The sequence below is a fragment of the Ciconia boyciana genome, chromosome 2, assembly GCF_034638445.1.
Source record: "Ciconia boyciana chromosome 2, ASM3463844v1, whole genome shotgun sequence".
Taxonomy (NCBI): domain Eukaryota; kingdom Metazoa; phylum Chordata; class Aves; order Ciconiiformes; family Ciconiidae; genus Ciconia; species Ciconia boyciana.
In genome coordinates, this window is record NC_132935.1 from 92,483,720 (window position 1) to 92,504,569 (window position 20,850).

General features: G+C 41.9%; 1 protein-coding gene across 4 annotated transcripts; it reads left to right on the forward strand.

The window, feature by feature from the left end:
- The first annotated feature begins 724 nt into the window (after positions 1 to 724).
- On the forward strand, positions 725 to 9,496 carry LOC140647947 (leukocyte elastase inhibitor-like). 4 transcript variants are annotated; one of them, XM_072853183.1, is made up of 8 exons: positions 1,490 to 1,735; positions 1,917 to 2,036; positions 2,306 to 2,481; positions 4,453 to 4,590; positions 5,410 to 5,527; positions 6,132 to 6,274; positions 7,039 to 7,206; positions 7,956 to 9,496. In XM_072853183.1, the coding sequence occupies exons 3-8, from the start codon at positions 2,314 to 2,316 to the stop codon at positions 8,355 to 8,357; spliced, it is 1,137 nt and encodes a 378-aa protein (XP_072709284.1). In that variant the 5' UTR covers positions 1,490 to 1,735; positions 1,917 to 2,036; positions 2,306 to 2,313; the 3' UTR covers positions 8,358 to 9,496. The 4 variants fall into 4 exon arrangements, with proteins under 4 accessions (XP_072709283.1, XP_072709286.1, XP_072709284.1 ...); XM_072853182.1 differs by lacking the exons at positions 1,490 to 1,735; positions 1,917 to 2,036 and adding an exon at positions 725 to 776; XM_072853184.1 differs by lacking the exon at positions 1,917 to 2,036.
- Positions 9,497 to 20,850: the final 11,354 nt, after the last annotated feature.

Consider the following 20,850-nt stretch of genomic DNA (forward strand, 5'->3'; position numbering starts at 1 on the left):
GAGGCTGGTTGTACTCGTTTGGAATTCATTGCTAAACATGGGATTCTCTGAATACTGCAAACCTGAGGTGTTTACTTGGGTTGCTATGAAGTTTGAAGTTGGCCTTGCAAGGATTTGCAGCAAAGAGCCTTTACAGCAAAGGGGTCCTAAGCCAAGCGTTTGTTTCTGGGCAGGACTCTAATGCGACCTCTGTCTTTGCGTGCAACTCCGAATCAAGGCTTAGTGGTCATCATCCAAATGGTGCTAGATTGCCCTATGCTTAATTGGCTGTCTCAGGTGAAGAAAATCATTCTTTGAAAGGGGATCATCTTTAGCTCTGGTTAAAGGGCTGGTGCTACACCCAATGCCAGAATGGGCACTATGGGTGGACTGTGGTCCTGGGGGCCAGATCGAGGGCTGACAGGGAAAAAACATCAGATTAAAACGGAGAACTCTGCATGCTGTTACTTTATCTGCTTTTTTTAATGTAAAGATAACTGTAACCTAAACGTTGAGTGTAAGTAGACCAGTGTGATGGGAAGACAGAGCCGTGCTAGCCTGGGCGGCCCCGTGAGCCTGTCCCACGGGGCAAAAAAAGCCCCAATCCCGTATCACTTGTGCAGGAGAGGGTTGATTTTTAATCACACTCCCGAGGTCCCCTCCGCTGGGAAATCCAGGCCGCCCCCGGTGCGGCCGCGGGCTCCCACCCCCGCGGCCCGCCCCTCGCCCCGCCCGCGGGTGGTGGCGGGGTTCAGCGGTCCCTGCCGCTCCGCACTGCTCCGCGCAGGGCCGGGCAGGTAGGCAGGCAAGCGGCCCTTGGCTGCGCTGGGGCTCCGCGGGGCGGGAGGGGGCCGGGGGACCCCTGCCCCCGGGTGCTTTATACAAGAATGGGGCCATAACGGGACGAAAAGCGGAAATTTGTCCTCCCCTCCGCCCGTGCCCCCTCCGCGGCGGCGGGGTCTGCGCGGGGCGGCCGGTGCCTCTCGGGCAGCCTTGGGGGGGGGGTGTTGTAAAACGGCTGGCTTCAGTGAAACGCTTGCACAGTGGGGTATTGTAAGTAAATGAAAGTAAAAGTACGCTTTTGCGTTTGTGTTTGGGTTTTTTTTGTTGTTTGTTGGGGTTTTTTTTTTGCATAGAACTAGATAGAAGAACATTGCAAAGATGCAGGGCGTTTATCCATCTGGCGGTGGAAGCAGATAGTGTTATTTTGCAATTCCTGTAGAAAGACTGTGCAGGAAATACCCAAATTGTCATGCCAACTCCTCCATGTACTTGGGTCTGGACAGTACTTGTAACGGTATCACTGGGCTGCTGCCCTGGTTGCTGGAGGCAGATGCACAAATGCCTGCGTCTAGAATGAAACTCCTTGAGGAAACAGGCTAGAAACAGCCAAATCCCAAAGTCCCATGGCAAGCAAGCAAAGAGAAGCAAGAATCCGAGCTGGGCGGGCAGGAACGTTTTACAGCATCAAGCGGTACTGCCACTAGCCTTTGCGTAGGTTTTTGCACCTGACCCATCCCTCGTACCTTTCACCCCACCCTGCTCCAAGGGCCTCGTAGGGACCATCTCACCAAAACGTATCACTGCTCCAGCTGCACAGTGTCAGCCCTGAAGCTTTGTGCTGCGCTTCCTGTGTGCCTTCGCTAGCCGGTACATCACCTTCAGCTAACAAAACCCCCAGGCTCTGCCCATGTGTTTAGGGCCTCTCAGCCCTGTTGGGACTCAGGTGCATTTGTACCTGGATGCAGCATTGCAGGTAGGTCGCTTGTTCTTGGCAGAACAGGCTGGTGAAAATAGTGGTGGTTTACGCGGCTGAAAGTAAGCGTGTACTTAAGCCTTTGGCAGGATTGACACCTTTTTGTGCCATGAAGATGGGCAGCTTGCTGAAAGGTGTCTTAAATCTCCCTGAGCAGTTACTGTGAATACTTTCTGTGCAGGATTTGGGTAGAAGACGTCGGGGAAAGCTACATGAGTGAGCTCTCTGGGGTGTGCTGGGTCTGTGAGACTGAAAGACACTAACTTGCAATCCTGCCAGCACACATACTTCCCATTTCAAGGTAGAAGGCAAGGAATTTTTTAAAATAATGTCTTTAAAGTTAGTGTGATAGGGAAGGTTGGGATATACAATATACGTGGAAAAAAAATATGCTTTTTCAATGTGACTGATTTTTTTTTTTAAGAAGATGCACTGACAATGAAATTCTTGCTGTTTCTGTACCCAGCTGCAACCAGATTAATCCAGTCTTTACTCTGTGAGTCACACAAGGTTAGGTTAGGTTTTTGAAGAGTGTTTCCCGGAGTCCTTACTGACTGTTTTATTTTTCAGCTATAACCATGGAGAACCTGCGTAATGCCAACAGCAGATTTGCACTTGATCTGCTCAGAAGGTTTAATGAGACCAACCCAACAGGAAATGTTTTCTTCTCTCCTGTCAGTGTCTCTGCTGCTCTGGCCATGGTCCTTTTAGGGGCCAGAGGTAATACAGAGGCCCAGGTGCTGAAGGTTAGTAAAAAAAAAAGAAAATCTTTTTTGCTTTATATTTTATTTACATTAAAAATTGATGTGTTTTAGAGGAGGGAAAACGAAAGGAGGGTATTATTTTTATGTGCTCAGGACAAGATTTCTGTCGTGTTCACAGAGTCTTTCTCGGGCTCCTTTCTGCAGTTGTCTTCTGCCTGCTCTGCTCCAGAGCCCTCTTTCCGTATTTGCTATGGCCCTTGTTTCTGAATTTCACTTAAGTTAATTCTTGAAGTAGGAAAATAATTTTATTAATTAATCAGTCTCCATTTAAGTTGACTGGAGTTTCCAGCAGCAAGGCCTTATTAGTTTTTGTTTAGATGTTTTGACAAAGAGCTATGGCTTTGTAATGCAAGGTTACAAATGGTACGCTCATTACTAATAATACTGTGTATTTTGTAAGAAACACAATAATAATATATAGTTTTATATTTAAAGCAGAACAACTATGATAATACATGATGATGCTACCTAAGTATCAGTATCTTAGTAACAGCTAGGCCCTTGGATACCTCAGAGGAGCTAAGCCCACATGCTTGTTCTTACCATAGCCTTAGGGTAGGTACGATAGTTTAAAAAAACTCATTATAAATTGCAAAAACTGTGTACATAGGAGTGTGCCAGTTTCCCCTGAGGCTTCCTGCACGGAAGGGACTCAGTCACTATTATTTTTCCCCTTTGTTAGGCTAACACCCGCTAGTGCAAAAGGGTGTATGAGACTTCTCATTGCAGTCATCATTACGTACTTGCCTATGAGTAATTTCACCTTTGTATTCTCGAATTTAGGAGGAGCTGTTTTATACTGTTGAGTGGTGCTGTGCTTACTGAATAAGACAATGAAAAACAGACTTTGAACATATATGCCATGTAATCAAACTGACAGCCCCGCCTAGGGTAAACCTACTGACAGCAGAAATCATGCAAAAGGAATTTGTGGAAAAAAATGTGTTTCAGCACAGTCACCTTCAGTGATGCATGTTCCCGTACCATAGTGCTTTACTTATGAAAACATAGCTAATTAGGGAGGCAGTGATTGATAACTGTCAAGGGCTGTTTGCAAGCATATAGAAATTTGTTTCTGTGATCATAATCCTATTGTGAGTTGCCTCCGTGATGTTTTTGCTCAGCTATTCATATGTACAACACAGGTTACATTAATGCAGGCAGCAAGGCCTGACTAAAAACCCAGTGAGATAAAATGAGGGCTTTCCTTTGAATGCAGTGGCTGTTTCACAGCAGTCTTCCCTACTGAGAAATACATGATTCAAGTTTGAATGTGAATGTCCCTGCTTTGGTCTAGTCTTCCCTGTCAATGAGGTCTGGCAGCTCCTGCTGTTGTATCTGTAAGCCTTGGCTAGCCAGCTTGCCTCTGGGAAAGGAGGTACTGGTAAAGAGAAACTGCAGCAATGCATTTGACTTTTAAGATGATACAGGGGTTTTTTTATTAATATATAAATACATTTATAAGCAGTTACATTTTCATAAAACCATAAAAGATAATTGTTCTAAGTTTTCTTAAGACCTCACCTGTGCTGGTTTTGATTGTATATTCTGAAAAGCAAAACCCCAGGTTCCCTTGGGCCAAAGGGGGAAGCAAGAAAGCTAAAGTGTCTCTATGGCATCGTCTCTCTTTTCAATTCCCCACCTGGGAATGAGTCCTCATGTCCAGTGGTCCACGGAGGGGAGGCATGGAGGTGTCACACGGACAGGACTCGGGGTTATGATCAACAGCTTCAGCCGTGACTACATATAAACTAGGAGCTTAATACAAGTGGCTGACACAGGTAGTGTAGCACCAAGAAACTGTTTCATTCATTCTTTGAGGTTTACAGAAGTCTCTAAGCAGCTTCCAGTCTCTTCTTTTCTCCTTCTTCAACCTACCTACCACCCTATAGATATACTGTATGTTCTTTTAAGACAGTATTAGCAGCAGCTAGTTCTCTTCTGTTATTTCAGACACTTCATTTTGACAAAGTTCAACATATTCATTCAAGATTTCAGACTCTGACTATGGATATAAACAGAAACAATACTCCCTATGTCTTACGGCTTGCCAATCGGCTTTTTGGAGAGAAGTCCTACAGCTTTTTACCGGTACGCTGGTGCAGATTGTGATGGTGTGGTGGAACCTGGTGGGAAAATGTAGCTATTTGAGTATTTATGAAGTAGAAATATTTCTAGGCATATTTCTAAATGTTACTTTCTAAATGTGACAAAAGTATTGCGTACATGCATATGCATTTCCATGTCTGTAGGCATCTGTGCGTCTCACCTAAAGGTTGTTACACAGCAAATCCTTTTCATTGCTTGTTTGGTTCTGCTGCTCTTGGGCTCAAGAGAAAAATCACTTGTCTAGGTTCTTAGTTTACAGTGACTATCATAACATCCCACCCTGTTGCAACCAGGTTTTTAGGGTGCAACCAGCTCTGTGTCTGTTGCAATCAGCTTTTTAGGATTTTCATTGGTCTAGTACCACATTACTTAAATATTTCTGAAAACACTGTCTTTATTTGGGAGGGGATGCCCAACATGTCTAAACAACGTGCCTCTTCACCAGTGAATTATACCTTTGTGTAGCTAGGTTGCTATTTTTATCCCTCTTCAGCTCTTTCGGAGAGTTTTGTTTTATCCTAGCTGTGCTTGAGCCTGTTTCAGGAGAATGACAGGTAAATATTGCAACACCTGCAGTAATCACCCCATCAGCTGTATACGTGGCAGAGGTACCATGAGGCTTACTCTGAGAGGGGAGGGGGGGAACCAAACCCAACCCTAGAAACGCCTGAGGCAGTGCAGTGTTAGAGCCCCACCTCACAGCAGGTGATAATCTGTTTGACATGCACCTTATCTACATCATAAAGAGCTGCTTTCTTATCTGCATGCAATGAAAGCTATTCTTATTGTTCCAAAATCTAGGATTTCCTGACTAATACTCAGAAATTACATGGAGCTGATTTGGCTACAGTTGATTTTCTTCAGGCTTGTGATGAAGCCAGGAAAGAAATTAACCAGTGGGTAGAGGAGAAAACTGAAGGTAAACTACTTCGGTTAATGAAGTAACTGGTAGTGTTTCATACTTGGGGAGCAGGAATAGGCTTTCTTTTCTGCCGCCTTTAGAACAGTTTAATTTTGCCCTGGGATATTCACTTGATGTGTTGACAGAACCAGAAAATACCTAAGCAAGACATTTAAACAGTTCCGTAAGTCCTGAGGCTTTTCCATTTTTTGTGTTCAGGCTGATGAGTGCAGGAGAGATGCCTAAACATAGATTTATACCTTGGAGAATTTGTTTTAGTCAGTCCTGGTCCATATTGTTTATATATTTCTAAATCCAGTAATCCTAAATGTGGGTGTTTTCTAGTTCTTGTATGATGAGTATGATGGGTCGTACGGGACACTTTAAGCTAAAAATATTACATTTTCCTCAAATTAACTGTATATCAAAAGTTATAGTAGCATGTACTATTAAAAAGTATGGTGAAGTAAAGAGACAGGTACTGAAACACACTGTATTACAGGAATGGACTAGAGTTTTATATTTGTAGTATTTCTGTGGCCTCAGTGTCTTCATGTATGTTTTATATGCCATCAACTTATTACAAGATTTTGTTGTGACTTTTTTTTTGCCCCCTCTGAAGGTAAAATCCCTAATCTGCTGTCTGAAGGCTCAGTTGATAGCATGACCAGGCTCATACTGGTGAATGCTATTTATTTCAAAGGGAACTGGGCAGAGAAATTCAAAGAAGCCAACACCACTGACATGCCGTTTCGGTTAAATAAGGTAATACAGATACATCTAAGGAAAAGGTCAAATAATATAGGTGCTAAAGTGGAGCTTTGCTTATAGATAAAATAATAAAAAAATATAAAGTCTTGCATGAATGTTTTCAGTTCACCTGAAGGGTTTTTAATAAATTCTAGTATTTTTCTGTATTCAGCAAGCTATTTGTTCTCTCACTTACTGGGATAGTATCAGATACTTCCCACTTCAGATATCTATACTTCCCACGTATAGATTAGGACCCTGCCTGTGCCTAGCAGAGTCTCCGTCTGCGAGCAGTTTTCAGCTGGTGTGAACTGTGCCTATTTGTGATGCTAGGAAAACAGTATTAAAATGATTGCACATTTTGCTTAAGCCCCATTTTCTTGTTCTATATTCTGCTTATGTTAACAGCTTTACAAGATACTGTATACAGTAATCTGTTTTATGCTGAACAGAGTTGATCTTTGTTGACTTTTAACATCATTTTTGGGGCTAGAACAATGTAAAGGTACAGCAACTCAAAGAAATTGTTTCCGTTTCTGTGAGGACTGTGCTATAGAAGCCAAAGGAGAACCAAATATAATACAAACTCATTATGTCTTCAGAAGAAACTGTTATTAAACAGGCAGTCAGGAGTCTGACGAAGGCAATTTTATAATCACCTGATAAAACGGAGGAAGAGGTTTTTTGCAATAATGCGATTTTTAACTTACTTGTTTCCTATCAGTTCTTTAAATTAGTATTTTCTTAACTGTTACTTTTGGTACCTGTTATCCATCCAGAATGAAAGAAAGACAGTGAAGATGATGTACCAGAAGAACAAATTCCGTTTTGGGTATATCCCTGAAGTGAAGGTCCGTGTTTTAGAGCTGCCTTACGATGGAAGAGAACTTAGTATGATTGTCCTGTTACCTGATGACATTGAAGATGACTCAACTGGACTGCAGAAGGTGACCATATAAGCTAATGCAGTTATTTAATTGATAAGTTCAGCCATTCAAAATTAAAGCCTTAATGAACCCATGTTCTCAGAGCCCCATATCTATCAAGCATATTTTTTAGACAGTGCTCTACCAGCACTGCAATAAAGAATACATGCACGTGCTGCATCAGGAAGAGAAGTTGTGTTCTGGTTTTGTAGCTTGTGTTCATGTGTCCTTTGGCTTGCTGAACTGAACCATGAGGGAGACTGCGAAAACAAAGTTCACTATGAGAATTAACTTGCCTTGCTTATTTTTTTTAATGACAGAACTTTTCTTTCATTACTTTGAAAGTCTTTATTTTCTTAGCCTTAAAGTAGTAAGACTGTTTTCCATTAAATGACCAGGAACACATCAGCTTCTTCGAGCTCTCTGATGATTATTTTTGTTACTTATTTTTAATTATATAATTCCATTTAGTTAGATTAAACAGTAAGAATGGCTGGGTTTAGTTGCTATCAGTGCATGTTTTTCCATTCTGTACATTGCAGCAAGAAGCAAATGTCTGCATTGCTTTGTAAAGTAAAAACTGAACTGACTCCACTTAATTTTAATAGCATTTGTTTGATCTATATGGAGCTATCAAAGATACGGGTATGGTCATTTTTGTATAGTTGCTTTACAGTTGTATAGTGCTCTATAAAGCCTTGTAAATGTTACTGAAAATGAAATCTTTCTACACTGGTGATATGTAATGATCTCTGTCTTTTTAATTCTAGCTGGAAAAGCAGCTTACCTTAGAGAAACTCCAGGAATGGACACGTCCAGAGCATCTATATTCCACTGATGTTCATGTGCGTTTGCCAAAGTTTAGGCTAGAAGAAAGCTATGACCTTAAATCGGATTTAGCTGCCATGGGCTTGTTGGATGTATTTGACAGTGGCAAGGCTGACTTGTCAGGAATGTCAGGGGCACGTGACCTCTTTCTCTCTAAAATTGTCCACAAGGCTTTTGTTGAAGTGAATGAGGAAGGCACGGAAGCTGCAGCTGCCACTGCTGGCATTGCAATGCTCTGCATGGTTACGGAAGAGGATTTCAATGCTGACCATCCTTTCCTTTTCTTTATTCGCCACAACTCAACAAAAAGCATACTTTTCTTCGGCAGATACACTTCTCCATAGAAGAGAACTCGGCATTTGCAGACCAGTTCTTGCTGTAGTCGATGAAAGCTGTGCTTCCGAATGAGCTGGATTTTGATACAGAAAGTTAATGCTCCTGTCTTGAGTTCCTAGTAACTTTGACTGAGATTCTGCCTTTCCCATTAAAACAATCCCAGAGAAACTGAGGAGTAATTTATTTTTCTTTCTTGAGATTGACATCATCTTTAATAACTATGAAAATCTTAACTGTAGGCAGAATAAATCTTTTGAAATTGGACTAGAACTAGAAATACTCTTGGAAGAAACTTGTGTCTTTTAAAGCACAGGATCACCCTGGATGCATCCTTGCAGGGGTTTCCCTGTGTTGACACCCTCCTGTTGTGATAACTTGCAATAATCTAGTCATTCCTTATGCATGTATACTAGGATGTTCTTGCAAAGCTATTCATCCCCTGAAGTCTTGCTTTTCAAAGATACCTTAATAAAATACTTCTAGGCACCCAAAGGCATGTTCCTGAACAGCTGAGTTTACTCAGTTCTGTCGTGAAATAGAAGGTCAGATAACATTTGTTTAGAGATATCTATCTATAGATAAAGGATTAAGCTGTTTAAACAGAAGTAACCCCTTCCAGTCATTAGCCAGAAAACTTGCAATACAGCTTTTGAGTGAGGAGGAGGAGAAGAAATGCATAACAACTTTAGGTGACTTTTAAAGAGGATTTTTAAAATTTATAGTCTGGTGCCATTTTAGTTATTGAAAATGTGAAAATGTGTCAGGGCTTAGAGGTTTTAGGTGCTTGAAGATGATGGGTGCCTTTCTGCAAGTTCAGAAGCTTTCAATACGACATTAGATTCTGGCCAGAACCTATGTATAATCTGCAATGAATATCTGATGTGTCTCTTTATGTACATGCATTCAACATTTACTGAGCTGACTTCCACTACCTCTTTATACACAAACCTTTTGTGCTGTCCAGCAGCCTTATGCATGGGAGCCACTGCAATTACATATCGTTAGTGTTCTGTGTTTATTTCTGGAGGTAATTGCTTGTATTATGATGTATATCTTGGGTACTGTAACACTTACCTGTACAACCTCAGTTCTAAGTGGGGCACAATAATTTCTGTAATTGCAAACTGTATATTGTCTCTAAGCAACAAATAAAACTCTTTTTCTTAAATTTGTATTCAAAATGGGAATTTCTGCAGCCAATTTACTGTTTCAGAATACAAAAATAACTGTCTACCTGAAGGCTAACTCCAAAGAAAACCACTGGTGCAGCAGGTGTGATCAGCTATATGAAGTCCTTGGCTTGTTCAGAGTAGGTGCAAATACTGAAAAACAAATTACTCAATAGAAGAGATGATTGCGTGAACCATCAGCTTCCCCTGTAAGTGTAATGACCCCAGCTGCTAGCACCTACAGGGAGAGAGTAACGGTTTATATGAAATGACACAAGCACTCGGTTTGCACATTAGTAAACACGTTTCCGTGTCTTGGCAATACCTCAGTTGCAAAGGCTCTGGTAGATTTGTAAAGGAGAGCGTGTATTGCAGCGTGCAGATGTGAACATAACCCTTTCTATGCTGAATGCTTTGAAAAACAAATGCTTTGCAAATAAGTGAAAAAAATATTAGCACAAAAGCCATGTGAAAATTTGGAATGGTTTGATGTTGCATTAGTTCTGGGTTTCTGGGCCTTTATCTTCAGTCTTTTAGCAAATAAAGCTGCTGCTGCCATAGATAGGTTTTGACTAAGGCTCAAAAACTCCATTGTAATTACATGCTTAAACTCAGTCAATGCGTGCAAGATACACGATGTCTGAAGGCTTTCAGGGCTGTAATTATCAGGAGATCAGAAGAAAGATAAAACCTTGCATAATAGTACCAATCAGCGTAGCTTTATGAGGAGACTCCTGTATTTATTACTTTGGTCTCAGTATTTAGAAACTGAATTATTATATTGAGACACATTTGGTTTTCTACAGACAGGATGCACAAAATCTCAGCAATAAGAATCTCAATAAAGTCAGTAGTATTTGCTTCACATTCAACCATTTTTTAAAAAACAGCAAACCTACTGGCAAATATTCCCCTCCCATAATTCATGTCCCACAATAAGACTGTGGTGGGTGTTTTTACTTAATACTTTTTTTCTGTGCTCCTGTCAGAACAAGTGACTGACAAGGGCTGACTCCAACAGGGAAAAGTGGAATGCCAACTTTATTCACATTTCTAAAAAATAAAATGCTGCTTCAACTAGCTCATGCAAAGGACTTTGTTTTTAGAACTACTGAATGAACACAGGTCTCACTGCGTTCAGAGCTTGGTGAATTTTCAGTATGAGAGGTTTTAACTGAAGACCAGGGAAGAAACTGTAATTTTAATGAGTTAAAGATGCAACGTACAAGATGAGAGAATGTCACATCAGAAGTCTCAGTATAAAATCAGGAGCCTAGCCTGAGTCTTAGCTAAGTAGCAGTCATAAATCCACACACACAATATACAAAAAATACTTTCCATATAGAAAATCTTTTGCTTTTATCAATCTAGGAGACTGCAAGATTAAAAAGTCTGACTGACTGCAGCTGAATTTCCTAAGGGGGGACCGATAAGTACTTGAGCATGAACTTCCCTGTTCAAAACCAATTTGCAACAGGCTGCTGGTTTGAGAAGACAACACATGAGTTTCTTCCAGTGGAAGAGAGGATTACAGCAGATGGACTTCACTCTCCATTTTGGCCTCTCCTAAGCAGACCCGGCTTTATAACAATCCAAAACTCAGAGCAATATTTGCTCACTGTGATGTGATAAGCCAGACTTGGTACTACTGCTTACATAGACTCTTTAGCCCTTTGATTTCAGTAATTTAAAAAGGAAAAATACCACCCACAACCACCATTTGGCTGCTTTCTATCTGATTCATGCAGTTTAAGTTGCTCTTCCTAGAAAGTAAATACCATAGCGTGGATAAGGAGGACAGTTACCTGGGATTTTAAGTCACTTTATCCTAGAGATAAATTTACATAGATGAGTTACCTCAGAGCATGTTTAGTAATACTTTTACTGTTAAATGTTTTTATGTATTTATATATGACCAAAATCCTGGTAAAGTACATAAATCTAATCAAGTCCCCAGATGACTTGGAGACAGATATTTGTCTTGATTTTTTTAATATGGTTTCATTAGACAGGAATAAGACCAGTGCAATTCACTCTTGAACCTATTGAGATAAAAAGGTGCAATAGAAATCAGAAACTGGCTTTTGGGTGGGGTGGTTTTTGTTGTTTTTTTTTTCCTAGCAAAGCTGTCTAGCTCTGTCATGTCATCTTATGGTACCAACTAAGTACATACTCTTTCTCTCAACATGAGAGAAAACACTCATGGTAAAGGGAGAAAAATGCAGCCCAGAGGTTAACTGAGGATTTAAACTCTTTGTGCATGGAAGACAGCACAAGAAATAGAAACTAAAATAGAAGTCATGATTTTATATAAATATTTAGTATAAAAGTCTGACAACTCCTTACCAGCTATATCATCCATTTTTTTATCTGTGAGAGTCAAACTAGCTAAATAATGGAAACAATATTCATTAGATAATTTTCTAAAAAACTGCAATGGAATTAATTGGGGCATTATTTAATTGATGTTTCTGGTCTTGCTATCCATATCTCAGACATTGGTATGTTACTATTGGGAGAAACAACTTAGATCAGTACAAGTTGTTTCTCACATGTATTGAATTGCCCAACATGGGCTATGGCGTGGCCTTTCTCATGGCCTGCGTTACTTCTTAGTAGAACAACTTATATAAAAGAAAAAGAGATCGTGGTATGGTGGATTTTGATGGTGCTCCTTACAGTGGAAGAAACTGTCACCTGATGGGATCCAAATCTCATCCCCAGTTTTTTTGGTGACACTGCAATATTTGGTATTTCCTTAAAGCTCTACACTCTGAAGATAAATACACCAGTATATCAGCATGCGATTCTTAAGAAGAGACCATTCTTGCCCTTAAGTGAGCTTCAAAAGGTAAGCCCCAGGGACTCAAAAGCCAGAAAACAAAGAAATATACTTCACTAATTTTTAATGTCATTCTTTCATCTTGTGCTTTTGAAGCAATGTCACTAGGAGATTGGCTTCTGCTTATTGAAAGTGGCATTGCCAATCCTATGTGGAGACTTTACACATCATCCTGAGAGGAAATCAATTTTTTTGCCTTGGGTCTGTTTCAGTGGGACAGGAAATGGTGCCAGGTGAAATATCCATTTGTGAGGGCATGGAGTTCTTCAAACAGTGGAGATGACCATCTTTAGAGGGAATATAAAAGAGATGCACATCAGCGGGAGGGAGAGGGCAGGGAGCAGCCACTCCGTTTCCAGTGTAGCATCTTGCTAATTACCACAGGTAGGAAGGGGAAAGGTAAATAATACTTTGGCTTGAAAAGAGGCCACGAGGCATAATGGCTTTGAAACTTTAACTTGTTGTTGCCAACATTTTAGTAGCCCGTTAGACTGCACTGTCTGATGGAGCTGTCCTGAGGGACACAATCTCTTCTCATGCAGAACTGACAGAAAAACCCACCGGGGGATGAGGAATGAAAAAGCACCTCTAAGCATTTTGCCAAGCTGTGCTGCCCTCTGAAGGCGAGCACATGCTGCTTAGATTTACTCCAGCACTGGAAAAGATACCCTGACTAACCCTGCTCTGAAATTGGGGCATGGGAGGAGACAACTGATAAAGTTTCCTTGGAAAGGGAGGAGTAGGGGAAGGAAGTGAGTACAAGGCACCCTACCCAGCGTACACAGTAAACTCAGACACAAGGAAAAATATTAGGGTGTATCCACCTCATACCACAGGTGAGCTATTGGCTTAACTGTTGGCAATATCTCCTGGCCTAGGACACTTGCAAGCTCGTTTGTCCTGTGTATTAGCCACCCCAATGAGCACTTAGTGAAATCCCTTTAGCTCTTCGGCTCTCATCCTGTAACGTGGCTGAAAACCTGCAGAGCCTCAGCCATCCTCTGTCACCTTCTGGTGATGGGAGAGACCAGGGAGTGGTGTCCACTGGGGAGTTCATCTGCACGATGAGTAAAACTGACCTAGGTTCCTAGCCAGACTATTTTTGCCACTGGGAAATTATTAATGAAGTCTCCATAGTAAGGTCAGCAGGTTCTACTTATTATTTTTTAATTTTCTTTTGGTGGGTAAAAATGGGAAACAGTACTAAGAACCATGGGGAACACCATACACATGAAAAAGCAATTGTGGCCAGTGCAAGAGCAGCTTGATCAAACCTCCTTCCCCTCTTCCACATCAAATACACAACATACAGTTTGTGGAAACCCAGGACTCTGTCTCACCCCATGCTACACCTACTCAGCTCCCTTCTTGCAGGCTGAACTCCTCTCAGTGGTAGGCATGGGGATCAGGGAGGGAGGACTCACCACTGCTGTTCTGCTCCAGTCCTGAAAGAGCTGCTTTGTGGGGACCTGTCCCAATTCTGTGATTTCAGCCTCATGGCTGGTGCTGATCACAGCAGTCCTGGCTGCTTGGATTATTCTGAACCAGTGTTTCAGGGGTACCTCCTCACTCCCATTACTCTCCGTGTAGATTCAGCTACATTTGTGCAATCAGGAGTCCTCTACCTCTACTTCCACCTCATCCCACATGTTCCTCCACACAGTGCTCAAAAGCTCCCAAGTGATCACCAGACAAGATCCCTGGCTCAAATCTACAGGTTATGAAAACTTTCTCTGACTTGGACTTGTATAGAATCAAAGTCCATTAACTTCTCAGGGTGACCCTATAATGACCACATCTTGCCTTTCAGAGGACTAGCAGGATAAAAATACTAATCTAATTAATTACTGCATTAATTCAAGCAACAAGAAAGTTCCAACCAAACAACAAAATCAAGTGAATTATGAGTTAAAAAGAAAAACATGCAAATTTACATAAATGAAGCCTGTCGGAAGACTTGCTCATCTTTAGAAAGACACTTTGCTCAAAGCTCACAAAAACTATCAGTATTATCAGCTTCTGGGCCTCATCAGATGCTGTGGAGAGATACCAACCCTACTGCTAGTTTTATAACCCACTCTTTAGACAAGATAGGGCAGCTGTTGACCAAAACCTTTGGCAATGTGTGTCCAAGCCCAGAAGAGAATAGTTGTGACATACTTTACAGCTGAATTATCTTGGTAGTTTCAATTTCTTGCAATATATAAAAGTTAACATTACCAAGAATAAGAGTCTGAAATGTCTCGCTAGTAATTCTAAACCTGTCTTCACACTTTTCTGGCATTCTTCAACACTAAATCCCCTGCTTAGCATACTCCATAAGCATGTACCAGGAATATCCTCTAACATCTGACCCAAATAGCAACACTTCATGTCCTCTAAATACTAGCCCAGCAAAGCAAAATAAACCCATGTTTTTATTACTGTCTTCAGTGTTTGTTAGTAAGTAAATCTTGAGTTAAACTGGTCTTGAAAAAATAATTATAGCCCACTATGGGTTATAACTAAGCAATATATCCTCTGTTCTAGGCAATGACTTCTCATATAGAATCACAGAATCATTAAGGTTGGAAAAGACCTCTAAGATCATCTAGTCCAACCATCAACCCAACACCTCCATGCCTACTAAACTATGTCCTGAAGTGCCACGTCTACATGTTTTTTGAACTCCTCCAGGGATGGTGACTCTCTGCGCAGCCTGTTCCAATGCTTGACCACCCTTTCAGTAAAGAAATTTTTCCTAATACCCAATCTAAACCTCCCCTGGTGCAACTTGAGGCCATTTCTTCTTGTCCTATCACTAGTTACTTGGGAGAAGAGACTGACATCCACCTCGCTACCACCTCCTTTCAGGTAGTTGTAGAGAGCAATAAGGTCTCCCCTCAGCCTCCTTTTCTCCAGGCTCAACAACCCCAGTTCCCTCAGCCGCTCCTCACAAGACTTGTGCTCTAGACCCTTCACCAGCTTCCTTGCCCTTCTCTGGACACGCTCCAGCACCTCAATGTCTCTCTTGTAGTGCGGGGCCCAAAACTGAACACAGTATTCGAGGTGCGGCCTCACCAGTGCCGAGTACAGGGGGACAATCACTTCCCTAGTTCTGCTGGCCACACTGTTTCTGATACAAGCCAGGATGCCATTGGCTTTCTTGGCCACCTGGGCACACTTCTGGCTCATATTCAGCCAGCTGTCAACCAGCACCCCCAGGTCCTTTTCCACCAGGCAGCTTTCCAGCCACTCTTCCCCAAGCCTGTAGCGTTGCATGGGGTTGCTGTGACCCAAGTGGAGGACCCAGCACTTGGCCTTGTTGAACCTCATACAATTGGCCTTGGCCCATCGATCCAGCCTGTCCAGGTCCCTCTGCAGAGCCTTCCTACCCTCAAGCAGATCAACACTCCCGCACAACTTGGTGTTGTCTGCAAACTTACTGAGGGTGCACATCCAGATCATTGATAACAATATTAAACAAGACTGGCCCCAAAACTGAGCCCTGGGGAACACCGCTTGTGACCGGCTGCCAACTGGATTTAACTCCATTCACCACCACTCTCTGGGCTCATCCATCCAGCCAGTTCTTTACCCAGCAAAGAGTACGCCTGTCCAAGCCATGAGCCACCAGCTTCTCTAGGAGAATGCTGTGGGAGACAGTGTCAAAGGCTTTACTAAAGTCCACGTGGATAACATCTACAGCCTTCCCCTCATCCACTAGGTGGGTTACTTGGTCATAGAAGAAGATCAGGTTAGTCAAGCAGGACCTGCCTTTCATGAACCCATGCTGGCTGGGCTTGATCCCCTGTTGGCCTGCACGTCCCTGTTGAGCGCACTCAAGATGAACCGCTCCATAATTTTCCCCAGTACCGAGGTCAGACTGACAGGCCTGTAGTTCCCCGGATCCTCCTTCCGGCCCTTCTTGTAGATGGGCATCACATTGGCAAGCCTCCAGTCCTCTGGGACTTTCCTAGTTAGCCCGGACTGCTGATAAATGATGGAGAGTGGCTTGGCAAGCTCCTCCGCCAGCTCCCTCAGTATTCTTGGGTGGATCCCATCCAGCCCCATAGACTCGTGAGTGTCCAGGTGGCACAGCAGGTCATTAACTGCTTCCTCCTGGATTATGGGGGGTTTATTCTGCTTTCCATCCATGTCTTCCAGCTCAGGGGGCTGAATACCCTGGGGATAACTGGTCTGACTATTAAAGACTGAGGCAAAGGCGGCATTAAGTACCTCAGCCTTTTCCTCATCCTTGGTGGCAATGTTCCCCCCCGCATCCAATGAAGGAGGGAGATTCTCCTTGGCTCTCTTTTTGTTGTTAATGTATTTGTAAAAACACTTTTTATTATCTCTTACAACAGTGGTCAGATTGAGTTCTAGCTGGCTTTTGCCTTTCTAATTTTCTATCTGCATGACTTGATGGGATCCCTGTACTCTTCTATGCATGTCACAGAATGTAAATGGTTATATCTAAGCCCTCACAGATATGGAAAGCCTTACTTCTTGCATTAGTACATGTATGACTCCGGTCAGTCACTTTTCATTTAATCTCAGAGCTCCATGAGTAATCATCTTCTGGCTATCATACACTGTATCATGAAAGGTTGTGGAAAAGTTTTACCAAGTGTGAGAAATTCTTCCCCTTCAAGTACAATTTTTACTATTATATATTTTATGACTCTAGTACTACCCTGAAGGTCCTCATTGCTTTTTTTTCAAAAGTCAGTTAATCTTTACTAGGGGACATATCCTGTAATTATTAATTTAAAAAAAAATTAGTCATATTATCATTTCACCCATCTCAGGTGTTTTTTACCAGATAAAACACAATGCCCCTGTTAGACAGCTGAGAGACTTAACAGTTTATAGTTTATGGTTTACAGTTATGGTATTTTCTCTGTAATATGAGGAATAAGGAATGATCCTTTGTGAGTACTTAATATAACAATCTTCTGCAACTTCTATTGTTGCATAACTTGTCTGCAAAATTACAGGAAAGACAATGCCTACATCTCCATCCCCACATACCCATTTAAGTCATACCTTATCTATTAGTACAGAATACTTCATTTACTACCTTCATGATATATCTGACCTAAACATTTTTTTCCTGTAGGTTTTTGAGAATTTGCGATTTGGTCCATGAACAGGCATAGCTTCATCATCAGTAGGGGAGTCTCGAGAACAGATCCCTTATCCTTTTTCCTTAACATCACAACACATCATAGACTATTCATGTATTATGTCACGCATCGTAAATGGAGGTGTGAGGTGATAGATCAGGAAAAGACCGAGGCTCTGCATAGGGCTATAGGCCTTTGTCTCTTTCCAAATAACAGAAGGAGGACTGCCAAGTCAGAGAAAACTTGCAGTATAGCACTGCACGAGATAATGCATGAGTGCTTAGAGGCCGATGGTGGGAGAAAGGAGCACGGACTAACTATTTATGAAGGGAGAACCACAGTCTATTCAGACCAGAGCAGAAAAATCTGCATTTGCTTGAACCACAATTCATATCGATTACAGAGAATGCGTAAGTATCACCCCTAGACCGTCTTCCACTGGAAACCCAAAGTATTTGTTGCACAGACTATACAGCATTGTTGCAGTTTCCTGTCACCTCCAGCTCTTGCTTCTATTGATGCAGAAATTTTTAGGCCACATTTAAGGGGACAAACAGCTACAGTCAATAACTGCTTTTAAATTACCTTGTGTTGCCTGCAGGCTTTCCTAGTACCTCACTTCCACTCTCTCCATGCAGCAGCGTATGTTAATTTTCCTCATTTCAGCCACAAGCTCAGCAATGCCAATTTTCTTCCTCTGCACTTTCCCTGCAGGAAAGAGGCAGGACCATCATGGAAGCACTAAGAACACAGGAGAGACGCTCTCTGCCATTTTGCAGTGGCCTGCAAGCAACTCAGAGGAGATACTGCAGAGAAAATAATAATCTCTGCACAGCTGGACGGGCTGTAGCTTCTACAGCCACAGACTTTTTTGGCTGATAGTGACTCTATCAGCTGAACTCCACCAAGTCCTTGCTGAGTGCAGACCACCAAAGAGGACTTTCATCAGGTCCACCTTGAATACACCAAGCTGCTCCAGAACAGGGGGTACTAGAGAGGTATATGGGGCAAAACACAAATTATTATTCTGCAAAACTTCTGTGCAACTTTTGCTGTAACATCTGGGACACAATTTGTTGTAACAAGGGAAGTTTGATCAAGTCTTAAATAACTAAAAGAGCAGCTGTAAACAGAACATTAAGGCTTTGAGTAAAAATCCCTGTCAACCGCAGGCAAGAAACTACAGTCTGAGGTTTCCCTCAGGTAAAACTTTACAGTGAGTTAGATCTGAGCATTAGTAGGTACTAGCAAATTTAAGGAAGTCTGGTGAGGTTATGCCATTCTTTTTGCTAATAGAAGAAGGTAAGAATGGAAAAATACCTCAGACTACATTAGCCCAACACTTCTACCTGCCAGTCGCATCAAAGGGAAGCACACCAACCTCTTGTACACTTGTAAGACAAAAAACCATCTTTAAGTTTACCAGTGCATTGATTTGATTTGTTTTGCAAGCTGGGGTCAGCTTGCGAATCACGGACCATTTAAAGAAATATTTACATCAACTCTCTGTGTCTTAAGAATTAAAATGAACATTGGTTGATAGCACAAGTAATTTTGCCAAGAGTATTTTGGATTAATATAATCCATGTTTTCACCTCTGTTCCCATCTTTCTACGTATCTTGAAAGGGCAGATACAAACTCAGAGAAGTAGCTCCTACTCTGCTAAACCATCCTGCTGGGAAGAATACGGGTACTTATTTGAGGAAGGAGAACACATAGAAGCGTTTAAAGAATCTGACTCAAACCCTCTAACAGTACACAGTCATGCAATCAGTTTAATTTCTGAAACACTTCAGTTACACCACAATCTTTGGCTTAAGTCCTACATTTTTGTCATACAGAAGAACTTCATATGAAGACTACCAAGCTGGGAGCCTCACAGCAAAATTAATCTCCAACACAAATACCCTTTGGTCAAGAGAAGACAGTAATCAGAAAGTTTCTTCATGGACTGTTAGCATAAGGTTTTGCAGGTTGTATATTGAAAACCTTCAATCAAGGCCAAGGGCCAGCAATCTATCTTGAAACATAAAGAGTAATCAGCTGAATTTCCTGCTGCAGGAAAGTTAAAGTTGGCTTCTTGACTTGGAACCGCATCCTTAGACCACAGACCTACTGGTCTGTGGAAGTTGCTCTGAACGAACTCTGGATGTGCAGTTGTGGCATTCCCTCTGATCTAAGCTCCCTACAGTACCAAATACCTCTGCTGTCAATAAATACCTGCCTGAAATTTGTGTATACCAGGTAGCTGACCAGCAGGTGGCTGGGTTGTATCACACGTACAGCTCGACAGAAGTGCAAACAGCTCGGTATGGCTTCATTGCAAACCAGTTTTCTTCCTTTGCCCAAAAATGAAATACTTATTTACAAATTGAATTAGGTAGCAGAATACAAGTTTTTAAAAACTGTTAAATGCAATACTGTAAATGTTAAATGAGGCACCAGTCATTGTTCAGCCAACACAACATGTCAGAAAAAACCAAATTATTCTGTATTATTAAAAAAAAAAAACCAACCTGTAGTAAATAGTAATTTTGGAGGAGAGTTGGTAACCTTCTGACACCTGTCAGGGAAGTCAGCAGAGCCACCTCCTTTTAGCAAGACCGTAGCATTCTTAGTTGAACAGCAAAAAGATCGGAAGCTCTACATAAAGCACTAAGATTTGACCTCATCACATTTCATAAACTAAGCAGGATCAGGACAGGAATGCCTGAAGTCCATCAGGTAACCAGTATAGGCCTGGTAACAAAGGCATATGGGGTAAGCAGCAAGCAAATCCTGAGTAGTTACCGAGCAAATCCAGCTGTAACTGCGCTGTGTTACTGTGTAGATGGTAATTTTCAGCCAAGACACACATCCTCATCATCGGTGACCAGATTACTCCACGGCACTTTGACAAGTGTGGACAGTTGCCCCAGTGGCTCCTCAGCATTTCAGTAATGAAAACCTTCTTTGCTAATTGTCTGCTGTAATTGTAGCCAAACACGGTCGTCTTCTGCTACCCAACTCCTAGTTAGCACAGTCATATGCTGTTTTAGCAGTTGCTGGCTTTTCAGCACACTGGACCACTGCACACTTAAGAAGGATTGAGGAGAAGAAAAATAATCAGCACTTCAGCAAAGGAATGTTGTCAACATCAGGAACACTGCCATGACCGTATGTTCCACTTACTGAAATGTTCAGTCAACAGCAATCTTGGATGTGGATATGTTTTCAGTAGGAAGAGGAAGCCAAACTCTCTATTATAACAGCAGGAAGTCAATTTGTGTCTCTCCGCTTTTCAATTCAAAGCTATTGGAATTCCTGAAGCACAACTGGAAATATATGAGTGTGTTTTACTACCAGGAATCTCCTTTCCAAAAGCACTTCCCAAAATTGTGT

Excerpts from the sequence above, each read along its gene's own strand:
- LOC140647947 (XM_072853182.1), top strand. The coding sequence starts at position 2,314 with ATGGAGAACCTGCGTAATGCCAACAGCAGATTTGCACTTGATCTGCTC. Across the intron at positions 2,482-4,452 it reads CAGAGGCCCAGGTGCTGAAG|ACACTTCATTTTGACAAAGT; the intron begins GTTAGTAAAAAA and ends CTGTTATTTCAG. Across the intron at positions 6,275-7,038 it reads TGCCGTTTCGGTTAAATAAG|AATGAAAGAAAGACAGTGAA; the intron begins GTAATACAGATA and ends TTATCCATCCAG.